Source organism: Anopheles moucheti, chromosome 3 (genome assembly GCF_943734755.1).
Source record: "Anopheles moucheti chromosome 3, idAnoMoucSN_F20_07, whole genome shotgun sequence".
Taxonomy (NCBI): domain Eukaryota; kingdom Metazoa; phylum Arthropoda; class Insecta; order Diptera; family Culicidae; genus Anopheles; species Anopheles moucheti.
In genome coordinates this window covers 19,504,085-19,525,933 of record NC_069141.1, presented here as the reverse complement: position 1 = coordinate 19,525,933, position 21,849 = coordinate 19,504,085, and the positions used below count along the sequence as shown (strand labels likewise).

The window sequence follows — 21,849 nt, the reverse complement described above, 5'->3', positions numbered from 1 at the left end:
TATGAAAAAGCTTGATTTAAGTGATTATGTGGAACCAGACATGCGACATTTTGATAAAGAAATAAATGTCCATCCGAAACTTCGTCCATCTTGCACCGCTAGAATGAACGATTTAATCTGTTCGCATAATAATCGCAACATTACTGCATGTACAAAACAGCGCACAATTTACAAGCAATCAAAACAAACATTTAACTATCTTATCAGCCCATTCTGGCCGGAGCATAACGTACCCATTGTATCCTGGCAAAACTTTCCCAACCGCTGCTGTGCAGATACTCTCGGCGCTACTTCAACCTGTCCACTCCAGCGAACCAGCACCTACTTCAGACGCTGTCTGCCAGTCTGCCCAATCGAAAGCACTGCCTCGGGAGAAGACCGCTCGTTATTAGTATCATATCGTAAACGAATTTATTAGTATATTTTACGACTAGGCGAACTGACCGTGCTGACACGGTGCTGACGGTGGCGAGAAGCGCGAAGTTGTTAGCAAACTTGAGCTGGACTTTTTTTTTCCCTCTGTTTCTTTCGCTTGTCCTGCTTGCGTGAAAAAGCGATCGAGCAAAATGTTCCATGATGCTTCGCCTCTAGTATCCAGTCATCGTATTACCCAATGTTTGACCATTATCATCAAGATGTGATACTCTGTCATCGTGATACACCGGTATTGGTATCGCCTTTTGCAGCGTTTTTTTTTGCCATCCTTCACAAAAGGCGGCCCAAAAATTGCCTACAACCAGGCGGAAAAGTGTACTGCACGGACCAATTTCAGCACCAATCGCTATGCGTTTGCTAAATGGGCGCAATAATGAAGAAACGCACCGCCATCAGTTTGATCGGTTTGATGAGTAATATGAGAACGAACGTATTTTGAAGCGAGAATCGCTGGCGAAACTCTAAATCCAACGCCACAGCGGCGAGTTTTGTGGTGCGTTGTTGTATCAAATCGCGCACGAAACCAGTTAGCCGTCACCGAACACCAATCATTTTTATCTGTCTAGCAGGATTTGGTCGGGTTTTTTTTTGGCCTCGTACAGTATGATCGTACACCGCCTATCTTTATACGGTTTTGCGATCCGAATCCTCACCGGTTGCCCGAAAAAGTGCGAACCGATTGTGTGTCAACAAATCTGGCAATGAGTGCACGTCGGAAAGGACGTGGTGCATTAGCGTCGAGCGTTCGTATGTGTGAGGGGTTTTTCGAGTGTGAGATTGCTCAAATCTATCCAATCATTCGAGACGGTGTAATCCCCTACTCCGAGACCGAGACCCATGAATGGCCAGGCGTACCGATGGTTCGGCAGCTACGTGATGAGAATTCTGTTCTAATTCTTGCTTGAAGCATTCTGCCACCATCCTCAGCGCAGGTTTTGTTTAGTCCTGTTCTGCGTTGTTCGGTTTGCTGTATTCAGGCATTGATTGGATTTTGATTATATTACTTGGAAAGGAGACGAATTTTGAGCCACCAGCTTGTATGTCCGTCCCGATTGGATTACATTGTGATATTTTTCTGAAAAGAAGGAACTACTGCTACTTTCTCATTGACAGTTTCATTTCACAGTCAACATTAAATTGCAGGAGTTTAAAACACTTTAATGCCTGCTGAAGATGGATTCCTATTCACATTAGTTAGTGCTGACTTCTCCATCAGTTTTTCCATGGATTAGCTAAATAGTAATGGAAATTGATTATGGATTTGTAAAAGATATAGCTTCCATCTTTATATTAAGAGAAAACCAACAAGAACATCTTCTAGTGGTAAGAAATTCCCCTATCAATATTGTTGCAAAAGCACCTGAAAAGCTTCGATTTCTTCTGCAAGCACTCTAAACCTTCGAACCAATGCATTAAATTAAAAGCAAATCATATCGGCTTGGTTGTATTGCTTGTTCTGTTTTTCTTCATCCATCCACTCAACGTACTTTTCTATCCGCACAGAAAAGCGCCTAGGTGGGAAAGATTGTGGTGTGCTCCTAAAGAAAGCTAACGACTTTTTCCAACCATCACCGTCAATACGTTGGGAGGGAAAAACTCGAGCAATGGGGATGCCCATGGATGCACGCTGCAATATGCAACCACTTAAGCATGCTTATAACGCATTTTCCTTCAGAGCCATACTCAAGCAACCCAGCAATAGTCGGGTTGGGCGGGGTTTCTGTCCGCTTGGCACTGTGAAGCAAACTGGCGCATCCACTTCGCAGCACATTTTCAAAACAAAGCGCACGATGCACAGGAAAGCTTTCGATGGACTAGAATCGGGTGCAAGCGGAAAATGACATTCAGTTAATATAAAAAAGAAAACGTCTTTCAGGAGAGTCTTTCTTCGTCCCCCGACGGGCGCATTGATGCACTGACAGTTGAGGGAATTACTAGCGCGCACTAGTGTTAAGTTTATTTTGTTCTCATTTCACAGGGGCTTGAAAAGTTTGATATAATAGAGGTTTAAGAGTTTTCACCAGCGTTAAATTAATTTAGTTAACAGTGATGATGCCGGTTGAGATGCATTTACATTTACATACACCAATGTCTTACATATTCCTCAACTAATTGTGCGAAATAACAAATGCTAGATATTTAAAATAATGATATCTGAATACTAAATCAGCAAATTTTTGCTGTTAAAATTAATGCTTTGTATTGGTATTTCAAAAACTTTCTTTTTGCGCTGAATCAACATAATACAAAGCACCCTCGCTACCTTTTTTAGAGCGGCGAAACAAAATCATGTTGACAGATGCTTTTTGAAGCGTACACCCGCAGAGCGTACACTTTCAAACCACAATTACTGGCAGCAAACCGGCATTATGATTCTTCGAAACTCCCGTACCTGTTTCAGACTTTTCCGCGCGGTTTCATAATGGGTAACAGCAAGCAATACTTTTCCCAACGTTAGCCCCCTTCCGATGAACTTTCCCTTTCAAACGAGTGGCAGTGTTCTTTTGCGTACTGTTTCTTTTTTTTAACAACCACCACCAAACCAAACGAAGGTCTGCCTGCAAATCGAACCAAAACTTGCGAGACCCGGTCGTTTCCGGTCGATTGGAAAAATGCTTCCCAATCACGGAGGGTTTTCCCTTAGCCTAGGTTGCGTTACCGCTTTGTTTTCCGTGTCTGCTCTGCTCGCACACGTCGCAATCTCGCGAGGTCCAATTTTCGCAGCATCAAATATTCGCGACCGTGCATTCAGCGGGCACCAACCCCCGGCACGGTAAGCCGCCACAATCCAAATACAAACAACCGTAACTTCCATTAATGGGTTGCATGCCGCTTTAGCAATGGGACTTCCTAACGCCCGTGCCAAATACCACGCGCCCGTTCATTCGCGAGGTTCAGATTCGTGAGTATTAAATATTAATGGTCCCCGTAATAACTTTGCCACACTTAAATCCATCACGTACCATCTAGCAGTGGAGGATCAGTCCCCTTGGAGGCCCAGGGCGGAATTATAGTTGGGGCCTCTAATTTTAAAAACGACGCAGGAGGGAAGGGGGACACTTGAAATGAGACAAGGCAAAAAGCGCAGTAAGAAGGGGCCTACTCCGCCTACCGTTTAATCCGCCGCTGCCATCTTGGGAACACCCCCCGGGATGTATGAGTGAGGTACAACAGGTACGACTTTACAGGTGACGTTGAGCACCGAATTTTACAAACCTTTTTCGCACAGATCCTTACGCGGGCGCGATAAATTATAGCAAAATTTCTTTCCACCCGCATAAAAACACGGTAAAAGTCTTGCGTACGTTCCGGCGCCGGAATCAGCCCGGGGGGTTAAGTGGAACAAATTATCAGCACCTTTCCATCAGTAAATCCCCTTGGAGTGATAAGGTGAACTCTTTTGTTCGAATGAACACACAACATCGTCGTGTGTGTATTCAACAACGTTGATTTTAATTGTTCATGAATTATTAAGCCATATTTCATTGCTGCAGAGGCCATTTGTTAGCGTTAGCTTAATGATTGAATCATAAAAATTAATTTTTATCTCACTGTATCGTGTACGCAGTGGTAGTACATTTAATTGTGATTTACAACAGTCCTCTTACCGCCTGAAGAGTGCTGTAACATTTGCTAATGCCTTTTATTTTAGATTAATGGTTTACGCCTATTAATTCATGCCTGCGAGATTTAACTTATTTCTCTCTCACTGGATTTTTGTGTAGCTCAATAACCTTAGTACAAGAATATGGAGCTGATGATATTCTGTACATGACACACGGACTATTAAGGATGGATCGGGAGTCCTCGTCAGTCGCTCAGTAGAAATTCCCAGAACGCAGTAGATTTGATCATGGAATTCTAAAGGGATAGTTTTTGTCTTGCTTAAATAAGTAATTATAAATCTATGATACATTTTTCTCCTAAACAACACAAACAAACCATAACCTTCGAAAGCATCAACAGATAATCTAATGGTTGTAGATACGCAAACTTTCACCCTTGATTAAGTGTCCGTTATCTATGCATTCGTGGAATGACTTGATCCTATTTCTTCGTGTGTCTTCGTTAGAGAGAAACATATAACGATATTACAAATAGGCTATCTAAAATCTAACAAATCATATCCGAACCGACGACCGTAAAGCTCGTATTCCAATCAATTAAAAGCACCCATTGCTTAATGGGCTGTAGACGCTAGCAATCTATAACTCTAAAGACTGTTTCAACATTTCCGCAAACAGTGCTTTCCATTCCATCCAATCATCCACTCACAAACTACACATCGTTTCTCCTTGGTAACGAACCCTCTTTCCAAGAGTGGCAAAGGTTGCCCTCCAAAGCTCACTATCGACGTCTGGCCTGATGATGGGCAGCAACATAAGAAGTCAGCAGTCGTGTGTGGGATATCAAAAACTAACATTTCATAATAATGGTCCAGCCAGCCAGACAATCTTCCGCACAGAAGCAGACCATCATTTCGAAGGAAATTCAATGCCATGCCGGGGTGTGCAACTCAGCAAAACGGTTCGCTCCAAACACACCCCGTGCAAGAAGGAGTTCAACAAGGAAATGTTACATTTTCACCTCCAGTGTGAAGTTGACTTTGCACCCTGACCGGTGGTGAGTAGTTCGTTGAGTTACTGAACCACAGGCGATGGTCCAACTGCTTACGCTCGGTTGGACCTGTCATAAAAATATGACTTTATTTTTCCCGGAGAAAATGAACACATTGCGTCGAATGGGACAGAAGACACAAGACACTGGTGCTTATCCGGTTGAAGATGGTTATGATGTAGCTGCTTATCCGTTTACATGATTTATAACGTCCTTTCCGTAGATACCCCATTTTGTTCCAGCTGTCCCGGTGTGCGGATGAGTTCATAAATGTTCATGTTCACCTCTGCCGTAAACCCTTAGTACACTTGCTTGTTTGCAATTGTTTGTAGAATCGTAAACCCATCGCAAATGTACGCCATTGGCCATATAACGAATCAATCCCATTAGGATGAAATTCAATGGCGGTAACATGATGCATTTCGCGTTAATCTATGAACTTAAACATGGCGCACTCTATTACGCAATAATTTAATTCAACCAGAAATGTCAGCAACAGTTTCCATTCTGTTCAATTCACCATTAAACAACACATCACCACTAATGCCCACACGCCAGTCAAGGGGCAAATTGTTGAACGCATTCCGGACAGCTGTCGGACATAGTTTTCACACATAATCGTGCGTAATTGTATAATGGTTGCATCGAACAATTAGACACGTGACACACTATTCATATGTAAGCACAGACACGGGAGCTGAATGATACAATCGCATAACGGAAATGGTTCGAGTTCCGAGCCGGTCGCGGTACGGTGCGATCGTTTACAGCTACTAATTAAAACAAGGCCCAGCTACGCATCGACCGCAATGTGTTCCATTTGCATCGCAAGTAGGAATACACGCCGAGCACCATTTGTCACAATAAAATGCCATCCTCGGTGACCTGCCTGAATGTCGTTAGAAACTGTCAGCTGCTGGAAGTACCGTGGCTGGTTGAAGGCTTTAATTAACGTAAGGGAAGGATTATGGTGATAGTGTCAAACTTTGGTCACGAATTGAAAATAATATTCCAATACGATTCAAATGCATACCACAAACACTTTGCGGGTTTAACGTCATTCGATACATCACAGTACAATGGAGGCGCCTGGTTGGTTGTAGTAGCGTTGGGGAACTTTCACATAATTAAACTAATGCGTAGCGAGTCGATAGCGTTCAAAATATTGCTTCAAGTAGTTTCAAAATATGCTAGACTTTAAAAATACTGCTTCCAATAGTTATCCGCTTGCTAGTAGTGCGATTTTGACATTTAATTGATTTAATTTAATTAAAAGAGATGCATACTAATGTTCGAAAAAGTTTTGCAAACTATTGTATGCGCGATTCGTATGTTATCTTTTCTAGATAGAAACTCGTATGCTGTATACCAAAATATTACCCGTTACTTCTTAAAGTAGACTTTCAACTTCAAATATAAGCATCTATAACCATCTTTCAGGACTGTAAATATTACATTTTAGCATGTGAATGTAAGCATAAATAATACAAAAGGTAAGATCGAATTAATCGAAACTGAATGCAATGAAAATACGATCGATGCAGATGTTTTATTTTAATCTTCTTCCGGTACGTTCCTTGCAAATTGCATCTTGAGGATTGTAATGTCTATGACTTGAAGCAATATTTTACAAACAAATATATCAATTAACTTCCACATTTTCTAAATTTTTTAACTCTTCATTTCCCAATTGATGTTCAATACCGCACCAATACTTAATGTGAAATTTTCTCTCTTACCGCGCAAATAGACATGTAGCGATTTTTCTCAGTGAAACATTCCGCAATGCTATTCGATGAAATGAGATGATAAGTTAATATATAAAAAACGGCTAGCCGTTTTCATCGCGTATCAATTTTGGCTGTCATTGATTACAATCACAAATAACAAATCGATGTAGGTTGTGTTTAAAATTATATTTTTTGTAAGGTTGTAGGTTATAAACGAATTTATTCAACAATGAAAAGAATGAGGACACGCATTTGGGCAAGACAGAGCCGACTGATGCATTCGATTTTGCATGATAACGAGCCGGCTTGTAAAACAATGCAATGATTTGACAGCCTCAGTAGGCGCTAAATTGTCCCGAAATGAAATGTGGGTTTTTTTTACAAGATTTTGCAGCTATTTTGCGAAATTTCACTCTAAGAAAAATCGCTGCATGTCTATTTGCACGGTTAGATAAATTAAATGCAGAGAAGAATATCGACTCTGTAATTCAAAAGTATAAGCGAAATTGCACCAAAATTTCCGAATGTATAGTACCAGGAGAGCATCCACGGAAGAGGTAGCACCTAATACAGCAATTTTGGTCGAAAAACGCCAAAAGGTATGCAATGTTTAAACACTAACTTTCCCGTTGGTCGAGAAAAATTTCTTCGAAAACTACCAGTTTCCGAATGTATAGTACCAGGAGAGCATCCACGGAAGAGGTAGCTCCTGGTACTGCGCCGTAAGGTATGCAATGTTTATACACTAACTTTGCAACCAACTTGCATTGCAATGCGCCGTAAGGTATGCAATGTTTATACACTAACTTTGCAACCAACTTGCAATGCAAGTATGGTGCATGCAAGAAACTTGCAAGATGGCGGCCAACTTCGTACTTGTATGCAACAAACTTGCATACAAACTTGCATGCAATCTTGCATGCAAGTTTTTGCATGCAATTTCTTGCATGCAAACTTGCATGCAAGTTTGTATGCAAGTTCTTGCATGCAAGATTGCATGCAAGTTTGCATGCAAGTTTGTATGCAAGTTCTTGCATGCAAGATTGCATGCAAGTTCTTGCATGCAAGATTGTATACAAGATTGCATGCAAGTTTGCATGCAAGTTCTTGCATGCAAGATTGCATGCAAGTTTGTATGCAAGTTCTTGCATGCAAGATTGCATGCAAGTTCTTGCATGCAAGATTGTATACAAGATTGCATGCAAGTTTGCATGCAAGTTCTTGCATGCAAGTTTGCATGCAAGAAATTGTATGCAAAAACTTGCATGCAAGATTGCATGCAAGTTTGTTGGATGCAAGTACGAAGTTGGGCGCCATCTTGCAAGTTTCTTGCATGCACCATACTTGCATTGCAAGTTGGTTGCAAAGTTAGTGTATAAACATTGCATACCTTACGGCGCATTGCAACGCAAGTTGGTTGCAAAGTTAGTGTATAAACATTGCATACCTTACGGCGCAGTACCAGGAGCTACCTCTTCCGTGGATGCTCTCCTGGTACTATACATTCGGAAACTGGTAGTTTTCGAAGAAATTTTTCTCGACCAACGGGAAAGTTAGTGTTTAAACATTGCATACCTTTTGGCGTTTTTCGACCAAAATTGCTGTATTAGGTGCTACCTCTTCCGTGGATGCTCTCCTGGTACTATACATTCGGAAATTTTGGTGCAATTTCGCTTATACTTTTGAATTACAGAGTCGATATTCTTCTCTGCATTTAATTTATCTAACCGTGCAAATAGACATGCAGCGATTTTTCTTAGAGCGAAATTTCGCAAAATAGCTGCAAAATCTTGTAAAAAAAACCCACATTTCATTTCGGGACAATTTAGCGCCTACTGAGGCTGTCAAATCATTGCATTGTTTTACAAGCCGGCTCGTTATCATGCAAAATCGAATGCATCAGTCGGCTCTGTCTTGCCCAAATGCGTGTCCTCATTCTTTTCATTGTTGAATAAATTCGTTTATAACCTACAACCTTACAAAAAATATAATTTTAAACACAACCTACATCGATTTGTTATTTGTGTTTGTAATCAATGACAGCCAAAATTGATACGCGATGAAAACGGCTAGCCGTTTTTTATATATTAACTTATCATCTCATTTCATCGAATAGCAATGCGAAATATTGCACTGAGAAAGATCGCCACATGACTATTTGCACGGTTAAACATATCAATTAAAAACAAAAACAGTAAATTATTTTATTCTACTACAAATGTATACGACTAAGCAGTTTGTACAACATTAAACTCCCAAATACAACACGCACACACATGATGCATTCAATTCAACCTGCACACCCCCTTCAGTTCCACATGTTGTCGTATACGATTTTTTTCTATTTTTCTTGCTTTTCCTCTTTTTCTCTTTTTTCACTCTCGTGTATTCGATACCTCTCTGCATTCTCAATTCATCGCATGTATTGGGCGCTCGTCGCAAACAGTCGCTAGCTCACCAGAGAATAAGTTTACCAAAGATGATATAACGCTCGCCGGTGCTGGCCCGGGGCGCGAACAGTTGCCCTGCTGCGATCCGGCCACGTGTCCAGGCCCAGGTCCCACAACCAGCTACGGAGCGTGCGGATCTACCGCACCAATCGGATCGGTACCGCCGGCCGGTATCACGTCGGGTGCAACGGGCAGCGGCGTCAGTGGTTCCGCATTGTCGCAAAACCACCAGCAGCAACAATCATCATCATCATCAACTCAGCAGCAACAGCAACAACAGCAGTCCTCTGGCAGCTGCTATCCGTATCATCATCACTTTCATCACCACCACCATCACCATCATTGCCATCAGCTAGTGCGAGCGGATTGTCACTCACGGAACGGACAGATAGCAAGTAAGTAGTGGTACTGTTTGTTGTATTTGAAGTTTGTATGCTTGTACGAGTTGTTTGTTTGTTGTTTTCTACGTATATGTTGTGCCTGTTTATTGCAATTATATGCGTATAGTCATATTTATAATCGTATTTATTAACCAATCCGTACCTTGAACTTTAATCGTTCAAAACAAAGCCACCAACCCAAGATGGCGTTTGGTTACGTTGAACGCTAATAAATAATAGTTAGAAAATATAATATAAAGCTACTTTATTTCCGGTTCTAGTTTATCGTTTCAATGAGAGGACTCAAAAATATACCAAAAGTTCTCATTTTTGCCATTTGTAATAGAAGTTTGTACTAAGTGCTTGTACTAAAATACTATACCTGTGTGCTGAGGGCTGTATGAAAACCCATTACCAGCTCCTATATTCTTCAAGCACAAAAGCAATAGTTCAAACATCCTACATGATTCATTAAGCATCTTACCCCAAATCCCGAACGCCTTCCAATGTTTGAAGACATTATTCCAACCCTTACCGTGTGCTGTGGGCGCCCGGTGCATCACAATCATAAAGTGCAACTGTGCAAAATCAACACCACTCAATTAGGGCCATTTCTCTCTTCGCCCAGCTACGCGCATAATGCGTTTGCAGCGTATGCACGTAGCCTTCCGGCTAATGAATGCTACCACCATCCTTGCTTTGTCTATCGAAGTGCATCAAAGCAGAAAAAGCATCTCCACATTGTCTTGAACCCCGGCACACACAAGACACAAGCAGCTGTAAAGTGATATTCATTTCAATTAGGCACACTCTTTCACCTCTTCCAATTGGCTGCTATGCATACGATCCTTGTAACGATGGACTTGCTTCTTGAACAGGGCTAGATCTCGAGAACGTTAGTGCTGTGCGTGGCACAACGGAACGTATCTGCCTCGGGGTGTGGGAGCATAACGCACACGAACGCAGCTAATCGGACCGATCGATATGCAGAAACGTTGCCTAATGCATTTCACCTATAGAGTAGAATACCTGGCTCTATGTTTACCGCAAACATCGACCACATTGAATCTCAACTCGTAAGCTTGAGCACCGGCACAAACATCAGGTCAGGCACCACATTAAGTGCATTGTACGTGCGAGGCAAAAGTCAAAACCAGACAACCATCCTCAGTGCTAATCTAAGGCGCACCGTCATATCCCGGTGCTTACAGCATCGAAAACGACTTCTTCGCTACTGGCAGGGCGGCTGTCTGTCCCCCGGAAGGTATGCGCGTACTCATGAAAGAGGATGTAATCAAGTGAAATGTTTCCAACCGTATTCGATTTGCTCGCTGCTGTGCAACAAAGCAATTTCTCATTAAGCCGGATAGGACGGTTCGAGGCATGGTACCTGGCATTGGGATTAATGAGAATACTGCTGCAGTAATTCTTGAATCCCAGAGAAGTTTAACCTTTGAGGCACCTTCCTGAATCTTTTCAAAGCATTCTCAGTAAATAAAGTGACGGCGAGGACAACGTCGACAACGTGAAGGTGCACAATTCAAGGGAATGGGAATTTGTTTTATTAAATTTTGCTGCTGCAGTAATATTATCCATGCACTGAATGTTTGATCTTTCCATCGTTAGTATGGAAGGTAAATCCCTAGGCACTCTCTCGATGCAAAAAGTTAATAAAGTAAAAGACGTAAAAGACGAATTTACGTCTGCAGGAAAAATAACTAACTTTTTAGAAAAAGCCTCAAGGCAAAAAAGTACATAAAATTACTTGTTATACACATCGTGAGATTACAGTCAGTTAAATAATTATAGCATATGTAATAAAATTAAACTACGTTCTTTACATAATTCATTATAACCCAGAATACTTGAACACAAAACACAATATAGAAAACTAAACTGCTTCCGTAGTTTACATAGAACGGAGCTACGCTTTTCTAAACGATGATCATGTCGAAGTTCATCAAATAATTGAATAACACAACAAATCCCCAGGCAGGAGCACATATGGTACAACACTAGAGTAGATTGCAAGCAGGCGAAAGTTTGTGGATGGAATCTGTAGTGCATGGAGCGAGCGAACTAACATAATTTTACCTACCTGTGGTACAGATGTGAGGTGATAACCACATGCATAAGCCCCCCAACTACAAAACCGATGCTAACGAACTGAACCTTAACTTCATTTATGGTGGTGTTGTTGTTAAACCACACACGCCCACAAATCCAAGCCTTTTGTTGTTAGTTTCTCCATTTGTTACATTCACCGGTACGTGAATGAATTACTTTTAAACAAAGGATTTAAATACTTGCATAATTGTTTGTTTGTATAGTATGGGTAACTTGTTACGCGTTTTACTAGAACATTTGATATACTTGTAGTAAAGTATAACAATATGAAAAGCGCTGTTTAGACGAAATTTTATCCTTCCTTGTTTTGTTACTTTATGGAAATGATCACTTCTCGGGTTTACAACTTAACTACAATGATAAAAAAACACAATATTATTATTTAAACATTGTTCTATGAAATGCTCCTAAGAACTTATCATTTCTCTTGGGAAAGTGCTACACTCGCTGGTGGTAAAACCACCCTTACCATCAGAACGGGAGAGAAAGCTCGTACGCACAGAAGTTGTACTGAAAGCAGCAGATACAACATCAAATCCCATACCAAAAACACACCATGTACCGGTGCAGGTCGGATTAGCTTACAATTCCGGTATCCGATATAATGGTCAGCATCGTCAACATCAGTTAGTTGGTTTGGCTTTCTCCTGCTATTGCTACATGCGTGTGGTTTTTGCAAACGGAATATACGTTCATATGAAATATGCGTGAAGCATGGCTGCAGTACTTGGTGGTTAGTAAATTGAAATTCGTGGTAAATGGTACCATTTTAATTCTCTCTCTCTCTTCCTAACTCTTCTGGTCGCTCGCTACCATTGACAAACGAGCTTTGAACTTGTAGTTGAATGCAAAAATGATGCACCCGTTTGGTGGTTGCATTGGTTGACTGTAATTTCCGAGCATGGTTTGTTGAGGGATCCAAACATGTCCCTAAAAGTCCGGAGTGGTTGAATACCTCCATCGTTATATTTATAAATACTTTATTGCCTTACTGCGTTTGAAATGCAATACGCACAATTTTTGCTAAAGGATTTCGTGAATTTAAAAGGAATCCTTTATTTTATTACTTTTAAAGTTAAAATTGTTTGAAAAATGAGCTTAAATGGTGTAGATATTAACAACATTTAAAACCATAAACCCTTAACAATTTTTCAATAAAAAAAACCTAATAAAGCTAAAGGAAATAATATTACGCATCGGGACAGTCAAACTCATAATTGTACTACCATTGAGCAAAACTAGCACAACAGGAGGTCCCCTTCCTAATCAACAATTAATTAGTGAGCGAATCGAGAGAAGAAAAAAAAACCCACCCCTATATGACGCCACTCATTAAGAAAGTGAGAAAAACACAGCCAAGGTTACGAAGAAAACGTCAGCTGAAAATTGACCACAAACAAAACCAAAACCTCTGAAGACAGTTGACTTTTGCGTAATTGATCGTTAACCTTCAACACCAGAACCATCGGACCGGCAATCGGTTCGAACGGGACCAGGCGTCTCCATCAGCCGAGCAACAGTGCCGATAATGATGACCGCACGACATTATAAACGTTAGCCTCCACCATTGACCTTCCCAACGGAACAATGAACGGTTTGACATTCAATCGGAAAGAAGTGCTGTAGTAGGGGGCTAGAGCATGAATACTAAGGGATTTCTCATACAGCGAAACGATGTGTACATGAATCATTTTATGTAATTGCTCGCAATGCTCTATTTATAATTGGTTCACGGAATAACTTTTTTTATTTCTGCAGAAAACGAACACAAATTTGCAATTACTGATGTGGGTAGTGTGCAATTGATCTCTCGATTCGGTAAAGAAATTCCGGCTTGCCGGCGATCTATGGTGGATGATGCATTTATGGTGCACCGAAATGGAATAGCATAAAAGTAATCAATCTTTCCGCTTGTTTGCTATGCACTTTAAAATGTGTTTATAAGAACAAGCAGCGTTACGCCTTTATCGACTCTTTCCAAAAGTGTGACTCAACAAATGTTCACTCCGCTTCTCGTTCATTCTTCCTTTTCTGATCTTGAAGAATCTGATTAATGCTATGGTGGAGAGGATCTTAAGGGAAAAAAGCGCAATGATGCATCTGTTGATGCATTACACGTTCAGATTGAAGCGTTACCTAGAACAACACTTTACCAACCAAAACCACTTTGCTTGCATGTTGCTCACCAGCAATAGGGTAAAGTGAGCGATGATGGACTAAAAGAAACAGTTTGCACATACTCTATTTCACCACCATCCATCTTAACAAAGTTGGGTCTTAAGCTGACATTTAAATCTCGTACATCTAGGTTTATTGAATTTTCTTCTATTAAAAACAAAAAAACAACGAAAAATGTTGCAGCGGATGAATGCTTTTTTAAGTTGTTTAGTTGTAAGAAAACAGAATATTGATTTAATTTAAAAAATTAACAACTCATGGCTGACTAATTCATTCTAAGACTTATTATCACATTCTATGCATAATGTATACTCCATCTCCTTTTAACTTAACTTATCAGATGATAAAATCCTTATTGCACTAATCTAATTGATCCATATCAAGAAGGAATGGTATCTGAAGCTTGTTTTGGTTAGAACGGCCACCTAGTCCTAGCTACGGGGGTTCGGTCCCGATGGGATTTTTCTCGGTCCTATCAAGGGAAAACCGGCGCCGTTACCAATATAACACCGGACCGCGCCTAATGGTATCTGACCTTAATATTTGAATAGTTCTATCACCTCGTTTACAGTACCAAACGACGAAAATCTTTCTTGAACCTTTTCTGTGCAAACCTAAATCTGTGAATGGTCCATCTAACAGTAAATGTTTGTTTTTGCTCCCATTTACTTCCATCCACAGAACAGGGTAGCCTTACGATCGTTCGGCGAACCAATAGCAGAAAAAATACCAACGTCCAGCAGCAGCTCCAGTATCAGGAAGCGTTGGACGAGTCGGAGTACCAGCCGCCATACGGTAACGACTCTGGTGCCGAGGGTAGTGGTGGTGGCAGAGGTGGAGGGGGAAGTGGTGGTGGCGGTGGCGGTTCGGAGGCCGAAGGGTACGGTCAGCAGTATCCGCCCCTGTCCGAGTCGGAACTCGCCTTCGTCAACAGCCAGCTAAGTCGGGAGCTCGAGAGCATGCAACCGACGTCCGGGACCGTTAGTGTCGTCGCGAACCGTACCGAATCGACGACCGGGGATGAGCTGGACAATGTGGACCTAGCGACGGACAACCTGCCGGCTGTCGATACACCAGATGCATGTGATAAGGCCGCAGTCAGGTGAGTCGAATCAATCCGTTTACCGTGGCAAGCGAATGCTATTTTTTTTTTTTTTTCAAAGGAGTTTTGTTTTATAAAAATATTGACCAAACTTGTTGCTTGTTTTTTTCAAAGATTAAATCGACCTAATCCACTGTTCTGTTCCGTCCCATTACAGACTACGATGTCTGCTGCGGCAACTGCAGCGCGGCGAAATTTCCGCCGAGCTGCTGCAGAAAAACCTTCATTACGCCGCGCGCGTACTTGAAGCCGTTTTTATCGACGAGACAAAGTAAGTATGAAACCATTCGCAGCGTATCAATCTATACCGTCCGTATCATACGTATCACGTCACGAATCGAGTCATGATGGACTGAACGCGTTAAATCAGCGTGCTTCCGTGGAAGGACGTAAAGTCCTTCGTATCATTCGCGTTTATAGCGATTAAAACATGCAATTTCCATCAATAATCTTTAGCAACGCAAGTTAGTTTGAAATGTGTTGAAGTTGATCAATTTTTCATTATTATCGCAATCGTGCTAAGAAGTTCGTTCGTTCCAAAAGGGTTCAAATCAATTTTAGCTAGCTCTGTTTGATTCTTTGGTTTTCTCTTTACTCAAAAGTTTACTCAAAAGATCTGTAAAGTAAAGCAAATGATCTGACATGTGTTGTAAGTGCAAATATCCTTTTGACTCAATCAAACATTATTCTTGTGAATTTCGAATGCCCATTACCACCGGCAGGGGCTGAGAAAAGTACCGCAGTGTACTTGGAACTCGATGTCTGCCGTCTGGATTTAGGTTTTTAACAACCTTGTAACTCACACTCATAGCCGATTCATCACCTCAAATCCTTCGCACTGTCTCTCGCCCGTTGTCAGGCAAAGCTTCCTTTGCGTGGTAATCAAATTTACACACCACATGAATTTCGCAAATGGTGCGGGTTTTTGCAAAATCCAATTTTCGCGTCCGCTGGTGCAAGATTTTATCATCCCTCCCCATACATTGGCAAACACCAGACACAATCCGAGCTTTATCCTGCCCTGCATTAGAATGATGGTGACTATAAAAAGTAGCTACATTACAACAAAATCACACCCGCACGCAGCAGTGCGCGTAGCACCGTCAGCCAAAGCTGTTCCCAAAATTAATGACACCGCCCGGCTAATTCCCTTACGAGCTTTGCCAGAAGCCAGAAATAGCATTCGCATTAGGATTTGGTAGAATCTACTTCAATTTGATAAGTAAATATCACCATCAATCCCCATGATTCGCGTGGGTCACCCGGCACAAAACCGGATGTCGATAAAAATACAATCTCACATGCTCACAGCGACTGAGGAAGGAGGCAACAGTGTTCCATTTGCGATTCTGGTTCTGACCGTGAGTGGTGGCACACGCAACAATGGATAACATCACGCGCACCACCAACGCTAATGGAGATCGTCGTCGAGAAAATCATCATCGGACATCATGCAATTTTTACCGATCCGTACGATCACCAACCGTCCGTGCAGAGGGGCGATGGCTAACAATAGGGGACAATCCAATTTCTGGTGAAACAATTTTAACATCATCCGAACCCATGCTGGTGCCTGATGCTGATGTAATGTAATTTTACCTATCTCATGCCTTTTTTGTCCCCCTGCTCCGGAGCTGGAGCTGTGATCTGACAGGCGGGGAATTCAATGCCGGGGGAGTTGACAGACCATCGTGTGCACTTCCAAGTCAGAAGCTTTCCCGTTTTTTTTCTTCTGTTTCGTCCCTGCGACACAACACGTCAGCGACTGCGAAATGGGAAGCATTTATTTTCATTTAAAAATCGTTCCCTCTAACTGTTATTGTTTCATTCGCAACCACTCCACGCTGGCGTCACGGAACGGAAAAGGCAAGCGTCCGTAAAGCGAGATAGGAAGATTGAGAGGTCACACGTGTAAATGGTGTATCTACCGAGCTGCAAGCTTCTTTATCCATGTACCGGGAAACCTGGACACGTTTCTTTTCGTCTTACGTTCAGCATTCTTACCTACGCAGTGGGATGCTTTGTTAGTCGATGCTTTGACATGTAATTTGTGTGAAAAGGTATGAGTGACATAATGTCCCCAGTGAAATGTACGCGCTGATCATATGGGATCGCGTCCTTACAGAGCAACTACCATAATGTGGACAGTGAAGAAGTCTTATTTACACTAGCTATGAGTTGAGTAATTTTCAGTTAAACATAACGTTAAGTGTATTGAGCTTTGAAAGATTTGAACCCGCTTGGAATGACTGCTTTGTTAGCTGCTAGAAACCAATTCCATCTATTCCATGAGATTAATATCAATCAGAACAACAATCCCTACATAAGCTATTCGTTTTGCTAAACAGCACCAGGGAGTGAAATATTTTCATCGTCTCATTATTCTCAAGAAGAATAATAAATTGCAATTAACTAATCAAAATTAGCTACAATTTATTGAATTGTATTAAAAACTGTGAATTCGATTATTATAAAATCAATCATTTTTCCATTACAAAAAATAATCAACAACGCGCCGATGAGGTACAAACCAACATGTTGCTAATCAAAATTGAATTATTTTCTATCCAAACCATCCAACCATCCAAAAAACGAAAACCCCGTGGGCAAACATGAACTCAATCCGAAAAAACAAAACCCCTCTGAATTCTGCCTACCCGTCCGACCAATAATTGATTCGAAAATGTGATTTTTCGATTCGCAACATTAAAAAAAACCCCAACCACCACTGCTCGACTGATGTGATAAATGAACAAATATAAAATTACAAATAAATTGCACACAACCGCGCGCGCCTCTCTGGTAATTGGTTACAACTATTATTGCTGCAAACGAACAAACAAAAAATACGTACGCTGCAACTGCATTGTAACTCTTTGCCAACACCCGGCCACGTCCACGGGCTTAACACGACGACAGTCAGGATGGTGGTACCGGAGGAGGCAGCGGTGGTGGTGGTGGTGGTGGTGGTGGCCCGGGTGCTAACAACGCTGGTGGCGGTAGTGGTAGTGGTACAGACGGCACCAGCAATACACCGAATGTCAACGCGAGCAGCAAGGAGCCGCACCGGGGGTCAACAACGTCCGCTCCGCCAACGCACGGTGGTCCCACGGGGCCACCGGTCAACAAAGGTGTCATACAGAGGCGTCGCTTACGGGCTCCAGTGTGGGCTCGGTCCATGTACGGCAAACAAAAAAATGGCAATACGAACGGGAAAAACACCCCGTTCTATTCCTTCTCTTACTTTTGCTCCTCATTTGTTCCAAACCGTAGTAACTGACCCTTCATTGTTTGATGTTTAGTTCTACTAATACATTGTTTGTTTGTTTTTTTTCGTCTTTCTTTAGTTTTAACCCAACCTTTTTTAATCTTTCTTTTGCACTCTCGAGTTATTATAATACTTTTGTGTGTTCTTGCTAGAAACTACAAAGCATATTAAAGAACTCTTTCCTTTCTTTTCTTTACCACCGATCGTACGAATGACTTGACCAAGCAATTAGTTTGTCCATTGCTGGACTTTACAAAACTATTTATAATCAATTTACCTTCAATTATCTCTAATAGTTACTGTTATCTTTAATGGATTTGTGCAGAAAATCTTGCTTCGACTATTCGCACGCGTACCAGGAAGTTCGTTCAGCCTTTTCATACTGTCTACAATTCCATTACCATATTTATTAACTACTCCCATTCCTTCGGCATCGAAGCAGTGGGATCCTTGGCAATACGGAACCTCCCCGAGAGACGCTTTCTGTTGCACAAAACTTTTAATTAATCTTGAAATGTCAGCGCCCGACGACATTCAGCGGGATCGCTTCCATCCCCGTAGCACATCTTTACTGTGCCTCACTGGAGCACCCAAGCACTGTTTTCCTGCGTTTTTGTCAAGATGAACAACGCTACTGTGAAGTTGCTAGCAACCGCACGGGACCTTCAATGTGTACATCCTTTTGTATCACTAGCAAAGGTTTGGTAACTTTTGTTGCTTCGCGCTGAGAATATTCCCCCCTGAGCCGATCCAACTGCAGATGATAGTCCCCGATAAATTGTTGGGTAAAGAGAGAAGGTTAAAAGAGTACCCTTTCGAGATACGAGAACGATGATCCTTTGAGGTTTTCTAAAGAATGACAATCTGAGGTGCAAATGAGAATGGGGAAAAGTTTTATCAGTAGACTGACTAACAAAAAATGCCCATTTCACTTGCAACCTCAAAAGGGAATTTCCGCTATTATTATTTAAATTATAAAAAAGTACCAATGATGCTGATACAGGCGAAGAACTTTGCGGGAAGTCTTGGTGGTGGTACTTTAATCAGTTTTAATTAGTTTCGACTTCGTTTTCAAATGATTAGCTGGGCATTGAGTTTTGTTTGATTTTTCGATTTTCTGTACTCGCCTAATATTGATACAATTTCTTCAGCTTCAATCGTGTCCAACAGCTCATTATTTAAATGCTTATCAGTTACTCAGTATCAGAGATTTATCGTTACTATTTTGACTTGACGTCAACAAATAAATCTTATTTTGCACATACAAAAAATAAACACAAAAATAGCAAAATGTTACAAGCTAGAAGTTCACCATCGAATGGTACAAAATCTTCGCACACATAAAACTTTCATCCCCATGCCCAATGAAGCATTAAATTATTGATTCCGTGCGCCTGCTGTCGGCAATCAGGTCGATGAATAAATCTTCATCTCGCTCCGGCCCACCAATAGCCTGCGGGCATACACCAACGACAACAACCCGTCCCATTTCTAATCAATTACACAAAACACAAACTCAGCTTAGAAAGCAGCAGAAAATGCTGAAAGGTTTACTGAATTTTCCGGGCGAGAGAGTGGATTCGAAAATAAACACGCACATGCACGCAAAAAACGGAGAGCACCGAAAGCTTCACCATCCGACTCGATGGGACCACCATCGCAAGAAAACCTTTCCCCCTGTAGTATAGCTTGTCTTTCGAGGCGTTCGAAAGTCGGAACCGAATTTGCCTTTCTCGTAATCGAAAGGCAAATAGAATCATCCCAACCGGATGAAACCGTCCGGTCTAGCAGCGGACGAAACATGGAATAGAAGTGAATTAAATTTAACTTCTTAATGAAGTGTGATTGGTGTTATTTTGTGCAAAGATGAGGCTATTTGGGGTTTGAGAAATATTGAGCTACAGAAGACCCCTGAGGGGGGGTGGAAAAGGTTTTGGGCACGAGAACAATACAGCCACACATCATCGAATCGCATGCGAGTGGTATTTAATTTGTGTTTCGAACGAAGCGTATCGAAACGCGCCAGCTATCCTTTTGTCCGTTGTTTTGTTATTTCCCTTAAAGCTTTCTCTGGAAATCCCTTTTTTCTGTTTTTTTTCCCCTTCAGACCAATACATCGGCAAAAATATCATCCGATCGGGTATGCACGCGGTTTGAGCGCTCCACCAAACAACGGTTCGACGAAAGGTTTCGATTGCCTACCACGGACCAGGTCTGTTTACGAACCTTGTTGTGCTGCTGCCGTGCCATAGCTGCTGTGTGGCTCGGGTCAGAATCAATTTGTTGTGCTTGCCAGGCGTAAGGATTGCATATGGACCGGTTTTCCTACGCCGGCCGATCGAAAACTTTGCCAAACCCCCCGAAGACAAGGGTTTTTCGATCAGTGCAAAGGTTGTTGATGTTTAGCTTACGGATATGTGCGCGCAATTGTTGTAACGAAGTTCGGGATCGAATCCTTTATGGCGGCACTGATACTGCCACTGCCAAAAACAAACCAATCGGTGTCTAGATTGGAGAGCAATACACGTTGCTTAGATATTCGGTGTTGTTTTTATCGTAACTTTCATTAGACATAAAATAAAACATTAAGTTGTATAGTCGGTGTTGTGCAAAATAAAAACACTATTAAGCTGTTGTTAGTAGTAGCCGTGTTTTATCCGGACGAAATGGAATGGAAATCACATCGAATGAAAGCAAACAAATAACGTTTTGATTTTCACCACCGTAACATTACCATTTCTACGCTTGATGTTTGACATTTTGGTCCGTGTCGGGCAACAGCAATAGCACATTGGGCGATATTGCACAGATATTTCCAGCCCACTATGTTCGCCGGTACACCTAAATGCATTTCACCTCGTGCTTAACCATTGACAGCAATGCGATGGTTATATGGTCAGACTAATAAACGGCTGATGCCTGCACAAATCCGACCAAAGCGCACTGCACCCACACGTGCACACGTACGAATAGATCCACATAGAGACTCGCACACCACTCGCAACACCAACTAACACCCTAGGACACATTATTCGGCCGAGATACTTTGGGAGCAAATATTTACACTGCGGTGGCTTTTCACGATCGTAATTTATGCCCAAATGGTGCGAAACGTTTAAGGCGTAGTGGGTGGCACCTTGTTTGTGGACTGCGTTGGTTGAGGGCATTACGTGGGAGTAGAAACAATAACAGAGAGGTCCATGCGTACATGCAAATCCCGGAGTGGCCGCTTCAATTTTGGCCAGATCCGCACGTCTACTCGTTAAGAGCTACTCAACCGAATGCTGATTGTTGAAGGTGGAATGATAAGTTACGAGTGTCCAGATACTGTTTTTATGCTTCTTAGAGCTACAAATAATATCGTTCTCTTGAATCTTTACATTGTGCTACAATCTGTTTGGTTACAGTAAATCTCAAACAGTTTACAACAAAACGTTTTCTTAAAATTTTAACAAATAACAAATAAGTTATTTAAAAACAAATATGTTATGTTTCACAAAACATAACCAAAATTCGTTTGCGTTCGTGAAAATTATGAACAACATCAATTTAATAATTTAAA

At 41.6% G+C, this 21,849-nt stretch overlaps 1 protein-coding gene across 1 annotated transcript in view; it reads left to right on the top strand.

Moving 5' to 3' along the window:
* Window positions 1-21,849, top strand: part of LOC128300609 (dual specificity calcium/calmodulin-dependent 3',5'-cyclic nucleotide phosphodiesterase 1) — a 124,735-nt gene that overhangs the window by 69,419 nt on the left and 33,467 nt on the right. The window contains exons 2-5 of the mRNA XM_053036735.1: window positions 9,229-9,627; window positions 14,599-15,019; window positions 15,177-15,290; window positions 17,939-18,199. Of these exons, the coding sequence (XP_052892695.1) occupies window positions 9,229-9,627; window positions 14,599-15,019; window positions 15,177-15,290; window positions 17,939-18,199 (1,195 nt within the window). The remainder of the gene's footprint in view (window positions 1-9,228; window positions 9,628-14,598; window positions 15,020-15,176; window positions 15,291-17,938; window positions 18,200-21,849) is intronic.